The sequence below is a fragment of the Saimiri boliviensis genome, chromosome 1 (assembly GCF_048565385.1).
Source record: "Saimiri boliviensis isolate mSaiBol1 chromosome 1, mSaiBol1.pri, whole genome shotgun sequence".
NCBI classification, from domain to species: Eukaryota; Metazoa; Chordata; class Mammalia; order Primates; family Cebidae; genus Saimiri; species Saimiri boliviensis.
Window position 1 is genome coordinate 171,427,600 of NC_133449.1, and position 19,187 is coordinate 171,446,786.

A 19,187-nucleotide genomic window follows, 5' to 3' on the forward strand; every position below is an offset into this window, starting at 1 on the left:
GAGAACTGAGTAAGACAATGCACATAGAATGCGGTGTCTGGCACATGGTAAGGCTTTTGTCATCATCATCGTTATTCTATCTGTTGCAATTATTCTTTAGTGACTCTTAAATGGACCATGATAAGATAAACACATGTATTTCTCTTCTCTAGAAGCATAGAATTGGAAACAGATACTCATTGGCATCAATAGTCAACAAATCTTCATGTACAATGGTCGGTAGAAACTAGACTATACCTACATCAAAGTATGTCAACCCAAAGGGGATAACGTTTCAAGGTTTTAGAGTACTCTAGCGAAGCAGGACAGACGGAGTTTAACTTAAGTTGGGTTGTTGAAGGTGCATTAACTGTTTCAGTCTTCTTAGGAGCCATAAATCAGGCATTGTTTAGTGCCCCTAGTCCACTTGAGTTGTTCCCGGAGAGTTGGGTTCTATTCTGTTAAGGTAGATGCTCTTGAGAGGCTTACCTGAAAGCATACAAATTTGAGTATCATAAGACAAAGCAGTGGCCAAAGTGACATTTCAGGACATTGCTCTTGTCTCTGAACCTCGGTCTGTTGCTAGTGGTCAACTGTGAGATCTGTAGAAGAAGGATAGCCCAGAGCAGGTCAACCATTTCTAAAGGGTGAATTGGTTGCTCTTTGCTTCTGTCAATATAGAAAGTATTTATGAACCGTAATACCAACCACGGGAGTGACTTGGTAGTGGTTCACATTTGCACTGCCTAGAAAGTTAAAAGGGCATTGGAATATCCTTTTAGGGGCAAGATGGAATAGTCCACCACTGGCCAGTTCTGTGTCCTTAGACAAACTGTGTAACCACCCTGAGGCTCAGGTTCCATAGCTCTAAAATGTGAATGATACTAGACCTCATCCATATGGTGGTTACAAGGATTAGATGTTGTCATGTGTGGCACTTGGTAAGTGCTAGGTCCACAAAACCATCCCTGCTTAGTGCTGCGACTGAGCCACCAGCTGGTTGCTCCCCAACCCTGGGCCTTTTTTGTAGTTACAAAGTCCTGATAAGCGGGATTCGTTAGCTTCATTTCAAAACTCATTCTCTTTGTCTCATTAACCCAAACCAGACAGAGATTAATGTCCTGGCCTCAGAGGAGCAGGCGGGTACATGTTTCTGGTGCCTTTGGCTCATTGATCACGCTTCTCCAATTCAGGGAATTCAGGGAATGCTTGGGTGTTCCAGGAAGGGGTCTCCCGAGACCCAGAAAATCTTGAAAGAAAGTAATTTGGCACAAATTCATCTCCTAATTAAGGAGGCCTGGAAGTCTTGCACTTTACTGTTTTTTTCTGGATTTTGCCAGCTATAAATAGAAACAAGTTTCTCTTGGATAGAATGTTTGAATGTACTGGGAGAAATGCAGTGATCAAGGATAGTTGGGAAAAATACTTGCCAAAGTGTGGTCGTCTCTCCTGTACTTTTCTTGTCCAACTTTCCAAAGTTAGTGAATGCTAGTCACCATGGATCGCTGGTCCTAGCTGTTGCACAGTGACCCATTTCACTCCCAGGTCACAGGCTCTACAGGATGGGATCACTGCCCCTCTGCCCTATCATCGTCTTCTACCCCTCTCTGCATTGCACTGATTGCCAGCCACACTGGCCTTCTTCCTTCAAAGGCAATGCCTTTTCACCTTTCAAGGACCTGTGCTTTCTGTTGGCACTGGTTCTCCTGTCTTCCAAAGGAGGCTCCCCTCATCATTCAGGCCTCATGCAAAGGTCACCTCTTCTGAGAAGCATTTCCTCACCTGAAGTCCACAATACCCTCCCCCTTTTTTTTAACTTTCTCTAATGTACTTAATAATATTTGAAGTAATCATATTTGTACATCTGCTTATTTCTGTTTTCTTCACTAATTGGAAAGTTTTACGAGAGCAGAGATTATGGATGTCTAATTCATCTGTATCACCAGCACCTGGAACGTTGCCCAACCATTATAGGCACACAGTATGTATTTGTTAAATGCATGAATAAGTAAATGAATTGCAAGCAACGTGGGAAATTACTATTTCGGAGGTCTTCAAACTTTTCAAAGCCACTGTCTCCTTGTTCAGTAGCCACATGAGTAAAACGCATAAAAGCCAAGGGAGGGGACATTTGGTCACCTGGGGTCTTAGCTTCTCTCCAGCCCCCTTGGCAGTCCTTGTTTGTGCAGGTGCTGTGGGGCTCAATTTGGAAACCATGATCTAGTTTAAGTTCATTTATATAGATGACAGAGATGCTGCCGAGGGAGAATGGGCCACTGTGGCTCCTCTTTTAAGTAGAAATTACACAACCTCTATGTCAGCCTTCATCTAGACTTGATGGTGACTTTTGCCTTCCCCTCAAATTCCATGAATGTTAAGCATTTCTTTTCTCAGTAGTAGAGTCCAAAGCACCTGCATTGTGTTGTGCTGTCTTAGTATATTTCTTTCGCACCGTCTCATTTGATGTTCACAGCCACTCTGGCTGAGTCAGTCAGAAAAACCTATCATTGCCCACATTTTGTAGATGAAGAAATTAAAGTTCAGCAAGACGAAGTTATCAGTGGGGAAGCCCAGGCCAAGATCAAAATCTTTTGACTCCTCATCTCTAGAACTTTTAGATGTATACATTGATGCCTTTCACTCATTAGACAATCCTCTTTAAATATAGAAACTGTTCCCTTTATCCTCCTTTTTTCTGACATTTAATAAGTGGCCTTGTAGCTTTAGTTTTCTTTAGAAAATTAATAATAAAATTGAGTGATTTGTTGTATTTAGAACTTGATAATTCAAAGACCTTCTTGAGCGACTCCTTCCTTCCTTCAGTTTATAGATGAGGAAATAGATGCCCAGAGAGGCTAAGAGACCCAATGACACAACACAGCTAAAGGGCTAAGTGGAACCTCTTGACCCAGCCATTCTCAGTCATATTTCTTAAGTGAAAAATACCTTTCTGGATTTAATAGTTCTTTTCAGAGATGGTTGCCTCGATTCCTTTAGGAGTTAAATAAGTGGTTCTCAACTGAGAGTAGCCATTATAATCACTAGAGGGATATATGTATGTACACACACATACAAATTATGATTAGGTTCACCTTATGCCTTTCTATACCTACGGAACCTTAATAACAAAAGAAGTGTTTGGGTTCTATGATTTTTTCTTTTCTGAAGTAAAGGTTTCATCTTATTTAATCATGACAGAATGTCAGTGATGGGCAAACTGTGATCTACAGACCGAATCTGGCCCACCACCTTCTTTTTTAGAGCCCACGAGCCAAGCATCATATTTACAAACATCTGCAATCAGCTTTATAAGGAATACTAACTTTGAGCACCAGTTAAGCTCAACCTCTCTCTCAGAACATCCATTCTTCTGATTAGTAGGCTTGTATTCCAAAAATTCTACTCAAGTATTATTATTAGGTTTTAAATTTTGTCAAAAATTTTTTGAAAATTTACTTTCTATCTTGTTATAGAAGTACCTACGTAATATCATTGATTTTGCCTCTTGGCCCACAAAGCCTAAAATGTTAACATCTGACCCTTTACAGGAAAAACTTGCTGACCCTTGCAATATGCCATTGTCTCTTTTATATTGGGGCATTTTTTCTTTTCTTTTTTTTATTGGGATACTTTCCCTTTTTATGATTTACATAGATTGTTTAAGGGGTTTCAGTAGTTAAATATATATTTTCCTGATGACATTCAAATTTCCAGAAGTATGTAGAGTAAAAAGTAACAGTTCCCACTCCTCAGTATTAACAGTCAACAGTTTTTGATGTAAAGGTCCTGACTTTGCCACTAACTAGCTATGAGACATTAGTTAACCTCTCTAGGCCTCATATTCTCCATCTGTGAAGCAGTGATAATAAATGCTCCTGTTCAACAGAATTATCATGTTGGTTATTTCAGATTAGTCATGTGAGATGCTTAGCACACTGCCTGGTGCACAGTTCATGCTTAATGATTTGTAACTTATTTAAATTTTTTTCTCCTTTCTGTTTATATATATGTATACATTTACTTGCTTTCTTAAAAAGAGGGAATATGATTTTTTTTACACAGTAAAGTTGCACAGATGATTCTGATGCACACACACTTATGAACAGCTAAAGTGAATACTGAGAAGTAGATAATTATTGATTGGGTTCATATTTGGGAGCCAGAAATTACCTTCCACTTTATGGTGCAAACTAGGGAAAATGAAGAATATAATGGTTTTCTTCAGTGAACCTATAAGGTGGTATGAAATACACACAGTGAATTTTTATTTTTGTTTTTCAGGTCTACAACTCAAACAAAGACAGCCAGAGTGAAGGGAGTAAGTACGATGCTTGGGTAACCTTCTACTGCCAGGGTTGGGAGTGGGGTTTGAGAAGTTGCTACTGCATGTGTGAACCACCAGGCGGTGCTGTGGGCATGTTGGGTTTGCCCCCCAATTCCCAAGTGCAGTGGGACATGCCTCCACCCCGACTTTCCTCCAGTGACTCCTGTAAGTGAGCCTGGCTGGCAAGGCTGTAGTGACACCTTATTTAAATAACATATCACACTTTACAAAGCATTCTCGTGTACATTATCTCCTTTAATTGTAGGTCTTCTTAAGACTATAGCTTGTCACCACTTAAAAGTTACTTAATACAGTAATACTCAACTCCCCAAGAGCCTTATTCTGTGGGAAAGCCAGAGTTGCTCTTGCTTCCTACACTGTCTTTCGCTCCAAGTACTGGAGAGGCAATAGCTGTATGTTAGGTGATTTCTTAGTAACTCTGTTTTCTTTGTGAACTCTTGAGGAAGGAAAGAATGGAGATGAATTCTATGGTAATCTTCCTCTGTGATGGAAATGTCCCTGGGCAACCTCTGTAGGCTATAGTCCAATTGCCCTGCCGCTGCTTCTAAGCACTCCGGTTAATCATGATTTCCAAGGGTACCTGTAACCTTGTAAAGGCGATGGGATTAAAATGAACATGCTACTGGTAGAGTGTTTGGGCTGATTATCTCCTTGGTGCATAGGAGAAAAAACAAAATCCTTCCAGGTTGCTGCAGGAGTACAGAGGAAATCTTGTGCCTTGTTTCAGATTTGCTTTGTAAAATCCACTTGAGAAAAAATGTAAAGGTAGCCCTACTGTGAAATCCAGTTGTGTTAGGAAAATCAGGAGAACTGTGCCTCTCCATGTGGACGAAAGGATGGCATTGTTTTTTTTTTTTTTGTGAAAGCCATTATAGGACAGAGATTTTTCCCTCTTTCTTTCTCTTTAAAATACAATTTTTGCCCAGGAGTTTTAGATAAAATACTAAGTAATTTGGAATGCCTCCTGTTGGTAGATTGAGAGGCCTTTATGAGAGGGAAAAATGTTCCCTCCCCATCCCCCAAAAAATTTGAACAAGGGAAAAATTTTAAGTAAATATTCAAGGAAACAAGGAAGTAATTCCACCCTACCCTACCCCGATTAGGTAGGATTTTTTTTTTAGAGTACCTGAAGTCAACTCTGGCTAACTGAGGCAAAGACAGCAAAAACAACAGTTACAATGCTGTGGGAATATGTAAGGCTGTATGATAACTCATAGTAAGGCCAGAGGAGCTGAAAAGCCTGGCTTGAGAATAGAAGAGTTCTGGAGACCCAAGAACCCGGTAAGAAAGGGTCTTCTGGACAACACTTGCAAAATGATAAAGCTCTGAGCTGTTTGTAGTCCTTGCCTCACCTTTCTGAAGATTGAGATTCCCAGGCATCAAGTTCGTCTAACTTGGGTCCACCCAGGAGAAAACTATACACTTTGATTGAGAGTTTCAAGACTGCTCCAAAAAAAATGGTGGCAGAGTAGTTTCCCAGAGGGAAATCAGGGAAGCCATCAGGACCAGAGGGGATGGATGGCAAGCAGGCTACACTGACAGATGCTCACACCTGGCCCCACCTGGGACACAGTGCCTCCATAATAAAGGACCCAAAAGTGGTGGGGGAGGAGAGGCATGTGAATGGAGACCTCCCTTACACTTGTCAGAAGTTCACTTATAACTTGTGACCTTATGAACCTACATCTCTGTACTTGAGATAAATCCCGACAGAGTTGAAAGACAACTGGTTCTGACATTTCTGTAAGGCATTTTGCGAATATGCTTTGGAAGCCTTGAAAAAGTGACCACCCTTTAACCTCCCAATGGCTTGTCCTAAAGAAATCATTGGTGTGCAAAGGTGGTTTTTACAGCAAATAAGTTTGTTGGGGCATTGGCGATAATAGCAAAGAGTGGGTAACAATCTACATACTAAATAGGGAATTGGATAAATAAATTATGGAGTTATACACAGCCTTTAGAAAGAACCAGAGAGGGCTGGATATATTTGCAGAAATTCTGTCGATAATATGTTGATAATTTAAATTTAAAAAAAAAATTAGGCTCTAGAACAACATACATAACAACATGCATTATTCGACCTCCCTCAAGAAAAGAATAATACAAGCAGTTTTATTTGGGAAAACACAAACAGTTGTGACATTTTGCTTTTTGCATCCCATTATTCACAGAGCAAAGAGAGTTGCTTGCCTTGGGTGTCTAATGATTCTTCAGTCATTACCCTTTACTCTAGCACACAGGAGATAAAAAGATGGGTTAAAAATAGTGGCCACTTTTTCAGGAGTCATTTAAATAGGAATTGTTTTTTTAGGGTATTCGTTGATTTCCAAGCTGGCAAACCAGTGTTTAGTGTTAGTGTTTCTTTGCCCTTTTTTGAGTTCTTTCCCACATGGTACATGTTCTTAGCTTCCCCTCCCTGCTGGGGTGGTGGTTGTACTGTATCTCTTGATTGCAGTAGTTTGCAATTTAATCCAAACCCATAGGGCTCATCTGCCACAGGTGGCGCTGGTGCTCTGGGTCTTGATCTGCAACACTCCTTCTATTTATGACACAATCTTGAAGCCAATCTGATACGAATTTAAGAGTGAGGCACTGCTCTTCTTAACCAGATTCCAAATGTCTAGCATCCAAATTCCAAATGTCCAGCATTTTCCTTTCTAGGAAATGTTTTGATGGGAATTTCAATGCAAACATTTTATCACAGAGCCAGAATGTTTTGAAGGAGTAGATAGCAAAAAGGAACTTCTGAATTTGTTGCTTTCATCTTGAAGTTTCTCTCAGGGCATATGGTGCCTGCGGAGTATAAGACAGGGCCATAAGTAATGTCTGTCAGCTGCTGGTATTTTCCAAATGACCCAGTTGCCAGGGAGAGGATGGCAGCTGATAAATACATGTACATTTCTTTTCAGAGCCTTTTCCTCTCCTCTTCACTATGCTCTGTTTGGATCTCAGGTTTAGATAGTTGAATCGTCACGCTCCCTTGTTCATGACACATTATAAGCACAGGTTTCTTGATTCATTCATTCCTTTTGTTTCATTTTGTCCATTCCTTTTTAGTTCTTTTTTTCTAAAATGTGTATCTTTTATCTTCTGTGTTCTTAAGTTAATAAATTGTTCTGAGTCTGGTTTTATTTCTTACTTTTTGCCCTCATCATTGTGTTAGGAACCATTCATATTCCACTGTGTCCTTTTACACTGTGGCTTCCGATTGCTGCATAATTTGTGGTATATGGCACTTTGTATCTGTTTTTGTAGAGAGGTACTCCATCTCCTTATACCTCCAACTCCTCATCACCACTAACATCACCACAGTGGACATCTTTGTACATACCTTCCTGTGTGAGAATTCCTCTGGGACACACCCACCCAAAGTATTGCTGGCCAAAGGCTATGCATAGTTTAAGTGCTCTCTCATATTGTTCTCCAGAGTGGTCAATCCACAGTCCCACCAATTCTACATGCAAATTTCTCCATTCCTGCCAACTCTCATGAGTATTCAGCTTTCTAATTTTTTGCCAGTCTGATAGGTGTAAAATAATAGGTCATTGTTGTTTTAATTTGCATTTCTCTGGTAATTAATGAATTTGAACATCTATTCATATATATGCCTGTTAGTTTACTGGGTTTCCTCTTCTGTTAATTGCCTATTCATGTCCTTTGCCCATTTTTCTATTTCAGTTACCATCTTTTCTTTTTGATAGGTAAAAAGTTCCTTCTGATTCTAGTTACTAATCCCTTGTTAGATTTAGACGATTTAAGTGTATGTTCTCATCTTGACATCTGTCTATTAATACGTGGTATCCTTCTTTGAGTACAAAGCCTTTAAAGGCTTTTTTAAATATGCAAATCATCTCTTGTTTTCCTTCTGGTTTATGATTTTTCAAGTTATATTTTGGAGAAGGCCTTTGTAACCCATGTCACAAAGATAAGAACCTACATTTTCTTTTATTGGCTTTATGAGTGTGTCTTTCACATTTAAGTTTCTAATCCAGCCTATTTCTGCCACTATATGAGGTGTTTCACGAGGATCCATTCTTATTTTTATCATGGGAAGAGTTAGTTTTCTACCAGCAGCTATCTGTTCTTTTCTTGATTGATTTGTGGTGCCGGTGTTCTTGCATAGTAGGTTTGCATATTTCAGTTTTATCTCTGAGCCCTTTATTCAATTTTTTTGTTTAGCTGTTTTTGTCCCAATACCTCTCCCTCTGTTTTTAATGCAATAACCTTGAGGCAACTCTTAATATCTAGTTAGTTAAGTCTCCTCTATTTATTTTCCCTTTTAAGGTTTGACTTGGGTATTTATGAGTCTTTATCCTTCTGTATAAATTCTAGAATAAGTTTAAGAAGTTTCCGGCCCGGTGCAGTGGCTCACATCTATAATCCCAGCAGTTTGGAAGGCCATGGCGGGTGGATCACAAGGTTGGGAGTTGGAGACCAACCTGGCCAACATGGTGAAACCTCATCTCTACTAAAAATATAAAAATTAGCCAGGCATGGTGGCAGGCGCCTGTGATCCCAGCTACTCTGGAGGCTGACACAGAAGAATCACTTGAACCCGGGAGGCGGAGGTTACAGTGAGCTGAGATCGCACCACTGAACTCTGGCCTGGGTGACAGAGCAAGACTCTGTCTCAAAAAAAAAAAAAAAAAAAAGAAGTTTCCTTTTGAGGGAAATTTTTCTTGGGGGTTGCATTGAATCATTAGATTATTTGGAGAAAGTTGACACCTTTGTAATATTAAGTCATGTCTTCTGAGGGCTTTGAATATCTTTCCATTTATTCAGACCAGTGTTTTTTATTAGAATTTTATTTTTCTGCCTAGAGATCTTGTGTGCTCCTGGTCAAATTAATCCCTAAATACTAAATTTAAAAAACAGTCTTTTATTTTTGCCAGCCCTACTACCAATGGGGACCCTTTCTGGGTTTGCTTCTAGAATGTCAGGAATCTACATCAGTGACACCAGATTCTCTAATTGGCCAAACTCCTACCTAGTAGAGAAGGGAAGGGGGGAAAAGGAGTATAGGTAATAGAGAAGAAAGTATGATTTTGTTTCTTCTTAAGCTTTTTTTAGTCATCTGGCAGTCATTGATTTGCCCCTTTTTATTATTACAAAGAACAAGAGTGCCCTGGGCAAGAACCGTTTCTCCCATCTCACTCTCTGCAGCCCCGTTTGCCATATCTCCTGAGTCTACATGTCTTTTTGCTGTCCCGTACCTTTGGCTGCAAGGTAGGGACAGTCTTTAGGGAGATATAAGATTTACTCCCCAAAGACTATGAGAATTGGTTCATTTTTCTTTGTAATGAGTCCAGGTTGGAAGCAGGACGAGAGGCCTGTTCTCAGCCCAGGCTGCTATTATCCTGCTGTCCCACCTGAGGGAAGGTTAGAAAGCCGATAACTTGTCAGAGAGAACACACCAGTCCAGTGCAAGAGAGTTAAGAAAAGGGCAGACTCTCCTAGTGTGAGTTGGTCTTTTCCAAGCTTGACGTTTTAAATAACAAATGTCGCTGCCTACTTAACTCTGTAAAGATTAGCTTGTTTACAGGAATGCTGCCCTCCCACTGCTTCTCCAGCTGCTTGAAGGCTGAAGTCTGACAGATTGAGGCAGAGAGGGTTCAGTCTCCTAATCTTGACTTTATAGTGCCACTTTCCTCCATGTGGGTACTAACTCCAATTCCATATGTTAATCGGGTTATTCTGAAAGGAATATACTGAAGTTGCTGCAAGCATGCCTTCTCATGCATGTCAGGACCTGGTTCAACACTGACCATCTGGCTTTTCAAAATGACATTATGTAGTTCATTCTACTTGTCACTCTTGTTCAACATTTTCTTGTTACTCCCACCTGGATCTTGTGCTGGGTGAAACTGCAGGAGTCCAGGCTTCCGGTAGCTCTTCATTCAGTGAATGCCTCTAGGAGTTCTTGGGCTCCTGGTCTCACATGATCCTTCCATCTTGACCTCCCAAAGTGCTGGGATTATAGGCATCAGCCACCATGCCCAGCCTTCTGGGAGTTCTTAAGGGCAGATGGCACTGAGATATGTGAGTTCCAAGAGGTAAGGACACTCATAACTAGAACGCATGTCTGTCTCTACCTTTAAAGCTCATGTGATCTGCCATGGAGGTTCAGACCACTGGGGAACAATAGACAGCCCAGTTACATCATGTGGGCGTGTACCATATTCATACCATCTACAGAAGTGCCCAGGGTTCAGACTACATGCCCAGAGTTCATGGATTTGAGAGTGAACTCAGAGTGGGATTCCATCTTGGTTAGAAAACACTTAAAAAATGGAAACTTCCTCCCTTCTCTCCTCCTCCTCAGAAGAAAATATAACACTTCCTCTTTGCTTCCAAGTATTAATTCTTTCTTTTTTTCCCGGTTTGTTTTTAATCGAGGATTTTATTTCATTTTATTTTGTTTTATTTTATTTATTTATTTTTAGATGAAGTCTTGCTTTGTTGCCCAGGCTGGAGTGTAGTGGTGCAGTCTTGACTCACTGCAACCTCCACCTCCCAGGGTCAAACGATTCTCCTGCCTCAGCCTCCTGAGTAGCTAGGACTACAGGAGTGCGCCACCAGGCCCCACTGATTTTTGTATTTTTTAGTAGTTATAGAGTTTCACCATGTTGGTCAAGCTGGTCTCGAACTCCTGACCTCATGATCAGCCCACCTCAGCCTCCCAAAGTGCTGGGATTACAGGTGTGAGCCACCATGCCCAGCCTAATCTAGTGCTTTTATAAGAATCCGTGGTATTTGAATAATGCTGAAGAACCCACTGCAGTTTGCCAATTTGTCATTCATACTGGGAGATGGGGAGAAGAGCAGTGACTGAAGAGGGAATGCCCTGTGCAAAGCTGGAGTCAGGATCTAGTCATTTGTAGGGTCTGGACATTGAATCTCTGAACCTCATGTCTAATCATGTTTAAAAATATATATTTTCTCTTGTTACAGAAGTAATAGGAACTCATTGTAGAATATTAGAGACATAGCAAAATGATTTTCAAAAATTCAATCAGAAATTTATTGGGTAATATTATTTCCAGAGTTATTTCTTTCTTGCCTTTTAAAAATAATATCCTGTGTGTGTTTTGTCAATGTCAGTATGAATTTTAATTTAATTAGCAATGTTGAATATACACATTTTATTCTGCTTTAAAAAATTACAGGGATTTTCTGATGTCATGAAAATGTTTAGAAGTATCATCTGTTATGGTTTTTCAATATTCTGTCACAGGACTGTATGTTAATTTGTTGAACCATTTACTATTGTTAGACTAATGTTCTTTCCAGGTTTTTGGCATTATGGGTAACCCTGGCTTATGTTATTCATAATAACTTCGAAAGTTATTAATTTCATCAGTAATGGCCTTGTATATCAGGCATGAGCCACCGCACCCAGCCTAATCTAGTGCTTTTATAAGAATCCTTTGTATTTGAATAACGCTGAGCATATCTCTGTACATATCTCAGATCATTCTCTTTGGGTAGATTCTGCCATGTGTATTAGAGAGAGGGTTTGCATGAAGAAGTACACTGTGGCTGGTGTAGAATAGCATCCTGGGTATAGAACCTTGGACAGGTGCTGGGCCTCTCTGCGCTTCCATTTCCTCTTCCATAAAATGAGGATAATAATACCCCTACTTCATAAATTCATTGTGAGGATGAAAGTTCAGCACATTAATATCTGGCACGTTAGTTAGTAAGTGCCTAATTACTCTTGGTTAACACTCTTATTATCTGGCCAGGCCAGTTGCTCCCTCAACAAAAGGAAAAGCCCACTGGAAAGGAAAAGCCGGCTGGATTGGTAGCACTGCTCTCAAATGGAGGAAGACAACCTGCTACTGTTTCTCAGTCTTGGTGCTTTATGAGTGTTCATTTATTTAATCCCGTTACTGTATTTCTTAAAAGGGGGGTATGCACACCACTGGTGGTACTGGGTCATTTGAGATAGTGTATTTTAAATTACTATTTAGATTTCTATATTTATTTTAATGTGTATTGTAGGGAACATAAATACTCTTAAATCCCCTGATTTTATTTTATTTTATTTTTTAAATTTCTTTCTTTTTTTTTTTGAGATGATGTCTCACTCTGTTGCCCAGTCTGGAGTGCAATGGCATGATCTCGGCTTACTGCAACCTCTGCCTCCTGTATTCAAGCGATTCTCCTGCCTCATACTCACTAGTAGCTGGGATTACAGGTGCTCACCACTGCAACTGGCTAATTTTTTTATTTTTAGTAGAGTTGGGGTTTCACCATGTTGGCTAGTCGAACTCCTGACCTCAGGTGGTCCGCCCGCCTTGACCTCCCAAAGTGTTGGGATTACAGGCATGAACCACTTTGCCCACCAATCCCCTGATTTTATAAACGTTATTGTTTAGCTCAGGGGTCCCCTTTTTCAGTAAAAGGCCAGATAGTAAATATTTTTATTTTTATAGGACTATTCAACTCTACTATGGTAGTGTGAAAGCAGTCATAGACAATATGGAAATGAGCAGGTGTGGGTGTTTTCCAGTCAAACTTTGTTTATAAAACAGGCAATGGTGAATTTGGCCCAGGGACTGTAGTTTATTAACACTTGGCTTAACACAAGGTTAAGTTTTTATGGTTAGTCTAAATAGGATGGCATGAGGTTTTGACAGGGAGCATGAAAGTGTCCCACGATGGGTTGCCATTTGCACAAATGCTGTTCACAAAAACTGAGTTTGTAAAGGAGCTCACAGGCTTAAAGAGGTCAAGGGAGCACAGCTGAGAAATGGTGAAGCTCATATTCAAACCCAAGCCTGCCTGATCACCAGTGTCATTTTTCCCCCTGTGACGCTTCATATGCTTGAAATCTTCGATCTGTTCCGCCATCCTGTCATATGTGGTCCACCCAGGGTGAGCGGAAGGAATTTCATCATCAGACTCCAACATCTAACCTCTCTAGTTCTCTGTGGCTGCGGGGCTGTCCCATATTCCTTCTTAGTGCACCACCTCATTAGAGCGCTAGGTTCCTCAAACAACTGTGCACAGTGCTGGGGACACAAGGGTCACACATTTCACTGACTGGCATCCCCAGCGTCAGACCCTTAGTGTGGCCCACCACTCTCCCACAGGGATTTGGCACCACAGCATAATGCTTTACGTGTTGCTTCTGGACATCCACTCCTCCTGCTTTAGGCTGTCATTCAGAGCAAACTCCCTGATGGTGTTTTATTCCGGTTTGCCTTGTTTTATGAGGACAAGACTGAGGACCAGGAGAGGAGATGGGGAGGGACGTCATTTCCATTGCTCTGCTTCCCATTGTCGTGCCTCTGATTGTACATTTCCTTCATCTCTGAGCCTTAGCTTCCCTTGATCTGTAGAACAGAAAAGGAGATTCATGCTTGAAAACTGTAGGGAAAGCCTTGATGGGATCGCCTGGGCCACTGTTTTTAAAAGGTTCTGAAGCCTTTAGCCATTACCAGAAATCCACAGCCTCATGAAAGCACCCGAGGGCAGAAAAGAGGATTTTTTTTTTCTTGTGCTTCTAGTCACCTTTGGCCTTTTGCTGTTAGAACACTCACAGTTGAGAAGCAGGAGGAGGCAGCCACCGGTAACCAGGATCCTTTTGGGATCAGAGCCATCCAGAGGCTGCCAGGTCTCTACTGGTTGGTGGCTTATAAATAGAACATTTCCCCTTTTAAACCTAAGAAGGGTGGAAGGCATTAATGGGCACAGTGGCCTGGCCTCCTGTGCACTGGCCCACGAGGCAGTCAGCTGAGTGCAGCATCCCCTCCAGCTTTCTATCCAGGCCTGCCAGGTTTGAGCTGAGAGAGGACAGACACTCTCCTCCCTTGCCTGTGTTCCTTCCAACCCTCACTCCCCACATCCTTTTTCTTTCCCCTTTCTCCTCCCTCCTGTGCATGCAGTGTCCGTGGCCACCACTTTCATCTGAGCCATAGTCAGGCGAGGTGGTATGATTCTAGCTCTCCCTAGATGCTGACTTTCTACACCTCACTTTTCATTGTGAGTTGCCTGTGCAACAACAGCTGCGTGGTGCATCGAGCTTGAATTATATTTAGTTGAGCTGTAACACCTCAGCTCTAGAATAGCCCTGGCTTGGAGGCCAGGGGGCTGGAGAGAGTAAGAAGGGGCAGGAACAACTTGTTTTTGCAGAGATTTTATTATTTGGATTCCCCACTATTTTGTTTGATGAGACCCTGGCCCCTAAAGCTATGACTGCTGGTAATATTCCTTGAACTTGCCTGGATAATCAGAAGCCTTTCTGCTTGTCCTAAAAGACATTGAACAAACCCACCCTCTCTCTCAGCTAGCTTCAGACTGGCAGATGCAGCCTTTGCCATGGCCTAATATTCCCCTTTCCCTCAGTGACGTGGGCTCTGTACTGGCAGCAGGCTGCAGCCTGAGCAGGTGTGAGCCACCCGTTGGCATCCCAGTTTGGGCTTCAGCCAAGTGACAGTGAGCAGGTCCCTGGCTACATCTTTAACCCCTAAAGCCCAGTGCAAGGGATTGTAGAGACAGAGACTAAAAGATTTCCCCCGCTGTCACTGAGTACAGTCTTCTGGTTAATGTGGTTAATGTTTATTGAGTACATACTGTGTACTGTGCAACATGCTCACTGCTTGACATACATTATGTCGTTTGACCCTCCTAAGAACCCTATGAGCTAGATACAATTATTGACCCCATTTACAGATGTGAAAACTGAGACTTCATTCTGAGGACAAACTGGTGGTCACTCCCTGCACTGATCAGAGTTGTCAGAGCCTGCAGCTCACATTTGGCATGTAAGGTTTAGCTGAGGGTAGAGTAGTGATTCAAAGTGTTAACTCTGGAGTATTGCACACATGGTTTGAAATCCCAGCCCCATGAATTACTGAGTGTGTGATTTTGAGATATTAATTTTTCCAGGCCTTGGTTTCTTTATCTGAAGGTGGGAATAGTTTTCATAATTAAGTCTTTGGGGTTTTTTGGGGGGAAGAATAAATGAGATTAGGATGGATATCCTTTGCTCAGTGGTACCTGGTATTTTTGGCAATTATTACATGTTGCCCTCTGCTCTACTTATGACCAATAATGTCATCATTATCCAAAACCAGAGCCCATTTATATAAAAGCATGGCACTGTACAATCTCTTTAAAGTTCCTCCAGTCATTGCCTTATTTGATTTTCACAACACCTGCATGTAAAAGTAAAAGGAATGGGTTGGAGAGGTGAAGTATACTCAGCCTACACGGCCAGTTTGTGGAGACACCAGGGCTCAAATCCCAGGCCTTGGATTCTGAATGCCCTCTCTTTCCCTGCCCTTCGCTGCCTCAGAGTTTGTTGTGACCAACAAATTGTTCTTAGAGCATTTCGAGGTAAGAGGATGGATAGGTAAAGGCAGGAAAGCGACACGGATGGGCAGAGGCAGTTGGTTCTTTGAAACACTTCCACCTTCAGAAAGCTGGTGATGATCTCTTTCAGCTGAGAAATCAGTGTAAAACCACCTCAAGGCAGAAAGGAATTGAGGCCACTGTGTAATTCATTCTCAGGATGTCCAGATCCCCATACAGGAAACAAATGGTCCTGATTAAGCTGGTCGGTGTTACTGCGGTATGCATTAAGCCTTGCTCTTTTGCTGCTATCCTGATTTGGAATTTTAAGGTGGACTAGGAGATTGCAGAAGTAGAAACCCACAAGGAAGTACTCCTTCCATCCCAGGCAGATGTATAGGTAGTCCTTAGCCTGTGCTGTGCAAGAACCCACGTACTGTCACCTTGGATGCCTGTCTCGTCCCAAGAATTGGAACACTTTTTTTTTTTTTTTTTTTGAGATAGTCTTGCTCTGTCACCAGGCTGGAGTTGCAGTTGCTTACTGCAACTTCTGTGTCCTGGGTTCAAGTGATTCTCCTGCCTCAGCCTCCAGGTAGCTGAGATTACAGGCACGCACCACCACGGCCAGCTAATTTTTGTATTTTTAGTAGAGAGGGGGTTTCACCATGTTAGCCAGGATGGTCTTGATCTCCTGATCTCATGATCTACCTGCCTCAGCCTCCCAAAGTGCTGGGATTACAGGCATGAGCCACCACACCCAGCCAGAATTAGAACACTCTTTAGAGCCTCCCTTGACTAAGGCTGAGAGCTGGTAGGTTTATTCCTATCCAGGCAAAGGCTTTTGTTTCTGTTCCTGCTACATATTTTACTTTACTCTATGTCTCTTTCAGCTTATTTTTCTCTGTGTTTGTTTTCAAAAAACAATGAAAAATAAATAGATGCCTTTGTATCTGGTAGGCTAGGGAAGAAAATTTGACTAGCAGTATTCTTGCTTTGAGGTCAGGATATGAATGAGATCTCTGTCAATCCTGTGTGTCTCATGCTTCTCACTACAGAGGCGCTGAACTCTAGAAGGTCCCCATATGTTCGGCCACTTGCTCACTATTTGAGACTCCTGGAATGTGGGGACTTTTGAGCTGTCAGCTCCTGGTGTTTCAGCTGGTGAAAACATGGATTGTATTTAATTCTTTCATTCCGGAAATATTTATTGAGATATAGTTCTGAACAGGGCAGATTGTCTCTGCTCTCATGGAGCATATACCATGAAAAGAAATTGATGACAAAGGGTAAGCAAGTAGACAAAGGTATAATTTCAGGTAGAGATGAGGACTTTGAAAAAATAAGAGCCTGGAGATAGAGAATAAGGGAGAGGGCAGAGATTTTAGATACCTGGAACAGGGAAGGCCTCTCTAAAGAGGTGACATTTGAGAAGAAACCTGAACAAAGGGAGGGAAACGTGTCAAGAGTGGGTAGATGAGTGTTTTTGACAGAGGGACCAACACGTGCAGAGGCCCTGAGGTGATGTGAGCTACTTGCGTTCTAAATATCAGAAAGGACAGTTGTGCCCGGATGGGAGGGGGTCTCGGGGAGAGTGGTCAGGTAGGCTGGGGCTACCCAACGTGGGGTCAGGAGATAAGATTGCATTCTTAGTATGAGGAGAAGTCACTGGAGAGTTGTGATCAGGTAAATGACATGAGCTGATATATGGGCTTGTTTTTTTGTGTTTTTTTTTTTGTTGTTGTTGTTGTTTTTTGAGACAAAGTCTCTCTGTTACCTAGGCTGGAGTGCAGTGGTCCGATCTTGGTTCAGTGCAACCTTTGTCTCCTGGGTTCAAGCAATTCTTCTGCCTCAGCCTCCTGAGTAGCTGGGAGTACAGAAGTGTGCAACCATCCTGGCTAATTTTTTTTTGTATTTTTAGTAGAGACATGGTTTTACGATGTTTTTCAGGCTGGTCTCAAGCTTCTGACCTGGTGATCTGCCTGCCTCAGCCTCCCCAAGTGTTGGGATTACAGGCGTGAGCCACCGCACATGGCCTGATGTATGTTTTTAAAAGGTGACTCTGACTGCTGGTGGAAAGTAAACCGTAGAGGGTTCAAAAGTAGAAGCAGTTGGGAGATTGACTGCAGCAGACCAGGCAAAGGCTGATGGCGGCTTGGATTAATGTGTTAGTAATGGATATAGTGAAGAGTAGTTAAATTCTGGATATGTTTGTACGTTATTAGTGACAGGATCGGCTAATGGATTGGATGTGGTGTGTGAATTGAATGTAGAGTGTGAGAGAAAGCAAATATCAAGGATGACCTTACTGAAACAGAAAATCTTGAAGGTAAATATGGTCTTCTCCCATCTCATTCTTTCAGCTAGCTTGAACATAGCGCCTGTTCTGGGACACATTAGGACTTGAGCTCCCTGATGTATTATTTCTGTTACCTTCATGGTTTCTTTTTTTTTTTTTTTTTTTTGAGCTGGAGTCTCATTCTGTCACCCCAGCTGGAGTGCAGTGGTACAATCTCAGCTCACTGCAACCTTCACCTTCTTAGTTCAAGCGATTCTCCTGCCTCAGCCTTCCAGGTAGTTGGAATTACAGCACCTGCCACCATGCCCAGCTAATTTTTTTTTTTTTTTTTAGTAGAGACAGAGTTTCACCATGTTGGCCAGACTGGTCTCGAACTCCTGACCTCAAGTGATCTATCCACCTTGGCCTCCCAGTGTACTGGGATTCTGGGTCTGAGCCACTGCACCTGGCTGACTTTTTAAATATATACATACACTAATTTTATTATTAGTTTAGTTACTGGTTTTAAAGCAATTCATGCCTTTTTTTAACCTCAGTTTATTTAAAAAAGAAATATGCTATGACAAATCACTAATTTCTAATGTTCATTAAAATAAATGTATAACTGAGAAATGTTTGTGGACCTCTTGGAATCATCCCAAATACCAAAGTGGCACAGTCCAGCGTTCATATTAAGATGCATAGCACTGCCAAGTAGTTGTCGTCCAGCGGGGAATGCGGTATGGGTACTGGCAGTTGACTAAATCAGCAGTCATTTTTGTTAGTCTTTGGTGGTAATAGTTTTAATTGCTTGGTATATGCTACCAAGTGGGGTTCTTGCATGTACTGATGCATAATTGCTGGGAGTGGGCCCAGGATCTGCATTTCAACAAGTGCACTCTTGTTCACTAGAGTTGAGAGCTACTACTGGAATATAAATGGCAGGATCCACAAAACCTGATCCCCAACCCCCAGTTCCTTTCTGACTGTCTTCAGCAGAAAGCAAAGAGTAGAAGAGGATGAACTCTAAATTTAGACTAAGTTACATAAAATCTTGGTTTCACCACTCACGAATGCTACAATCTTACAGAAGTTCCTTAACCTGACTGAGCATAGGTTTCCTATGTACAAAATAGGGATGCTGCTGCTGCTGATGATAAGAAAATGATGCACCTCAGAATGTCACTCAGAGCAAAGTCGTCTCTGCTCAGTGTTAACCACGGTTATCATTGCTGTTGTTACCATTTAACATGAGTCTGGCTTTCCTCATCATAAAAACTTAGCAGA

The 19,187-nt window shown here is 41.7% G+C and overlaps 1 protein-coding gene across 9 annotated transcripts in view; it reads left to right on the forward strand.

The window, feature by feature from the left end:
• The window catches only part of ARHGAP26 (Rho GTPase activating protein 26), a 509,638-nt gene that overhangs the window by 266,907 nt on the left and 223,544 nt on the right, over positions 1-19,187 (forward strand). For all 9 annotated transcript variants that reach the window (XM_074381099.1, XM_010338421.3, XM_039467604.2 and 6 more), the window contains exon 12: positions 4,261-4,297. In XM_074381099.1, the coding sequence (XP_074237200.1) occupies positions 4,261-4,297 (37 nt within the window). The remainder of the gene's footprint in view (positions 1-4,260; positions 4,298-19,187) is intronic.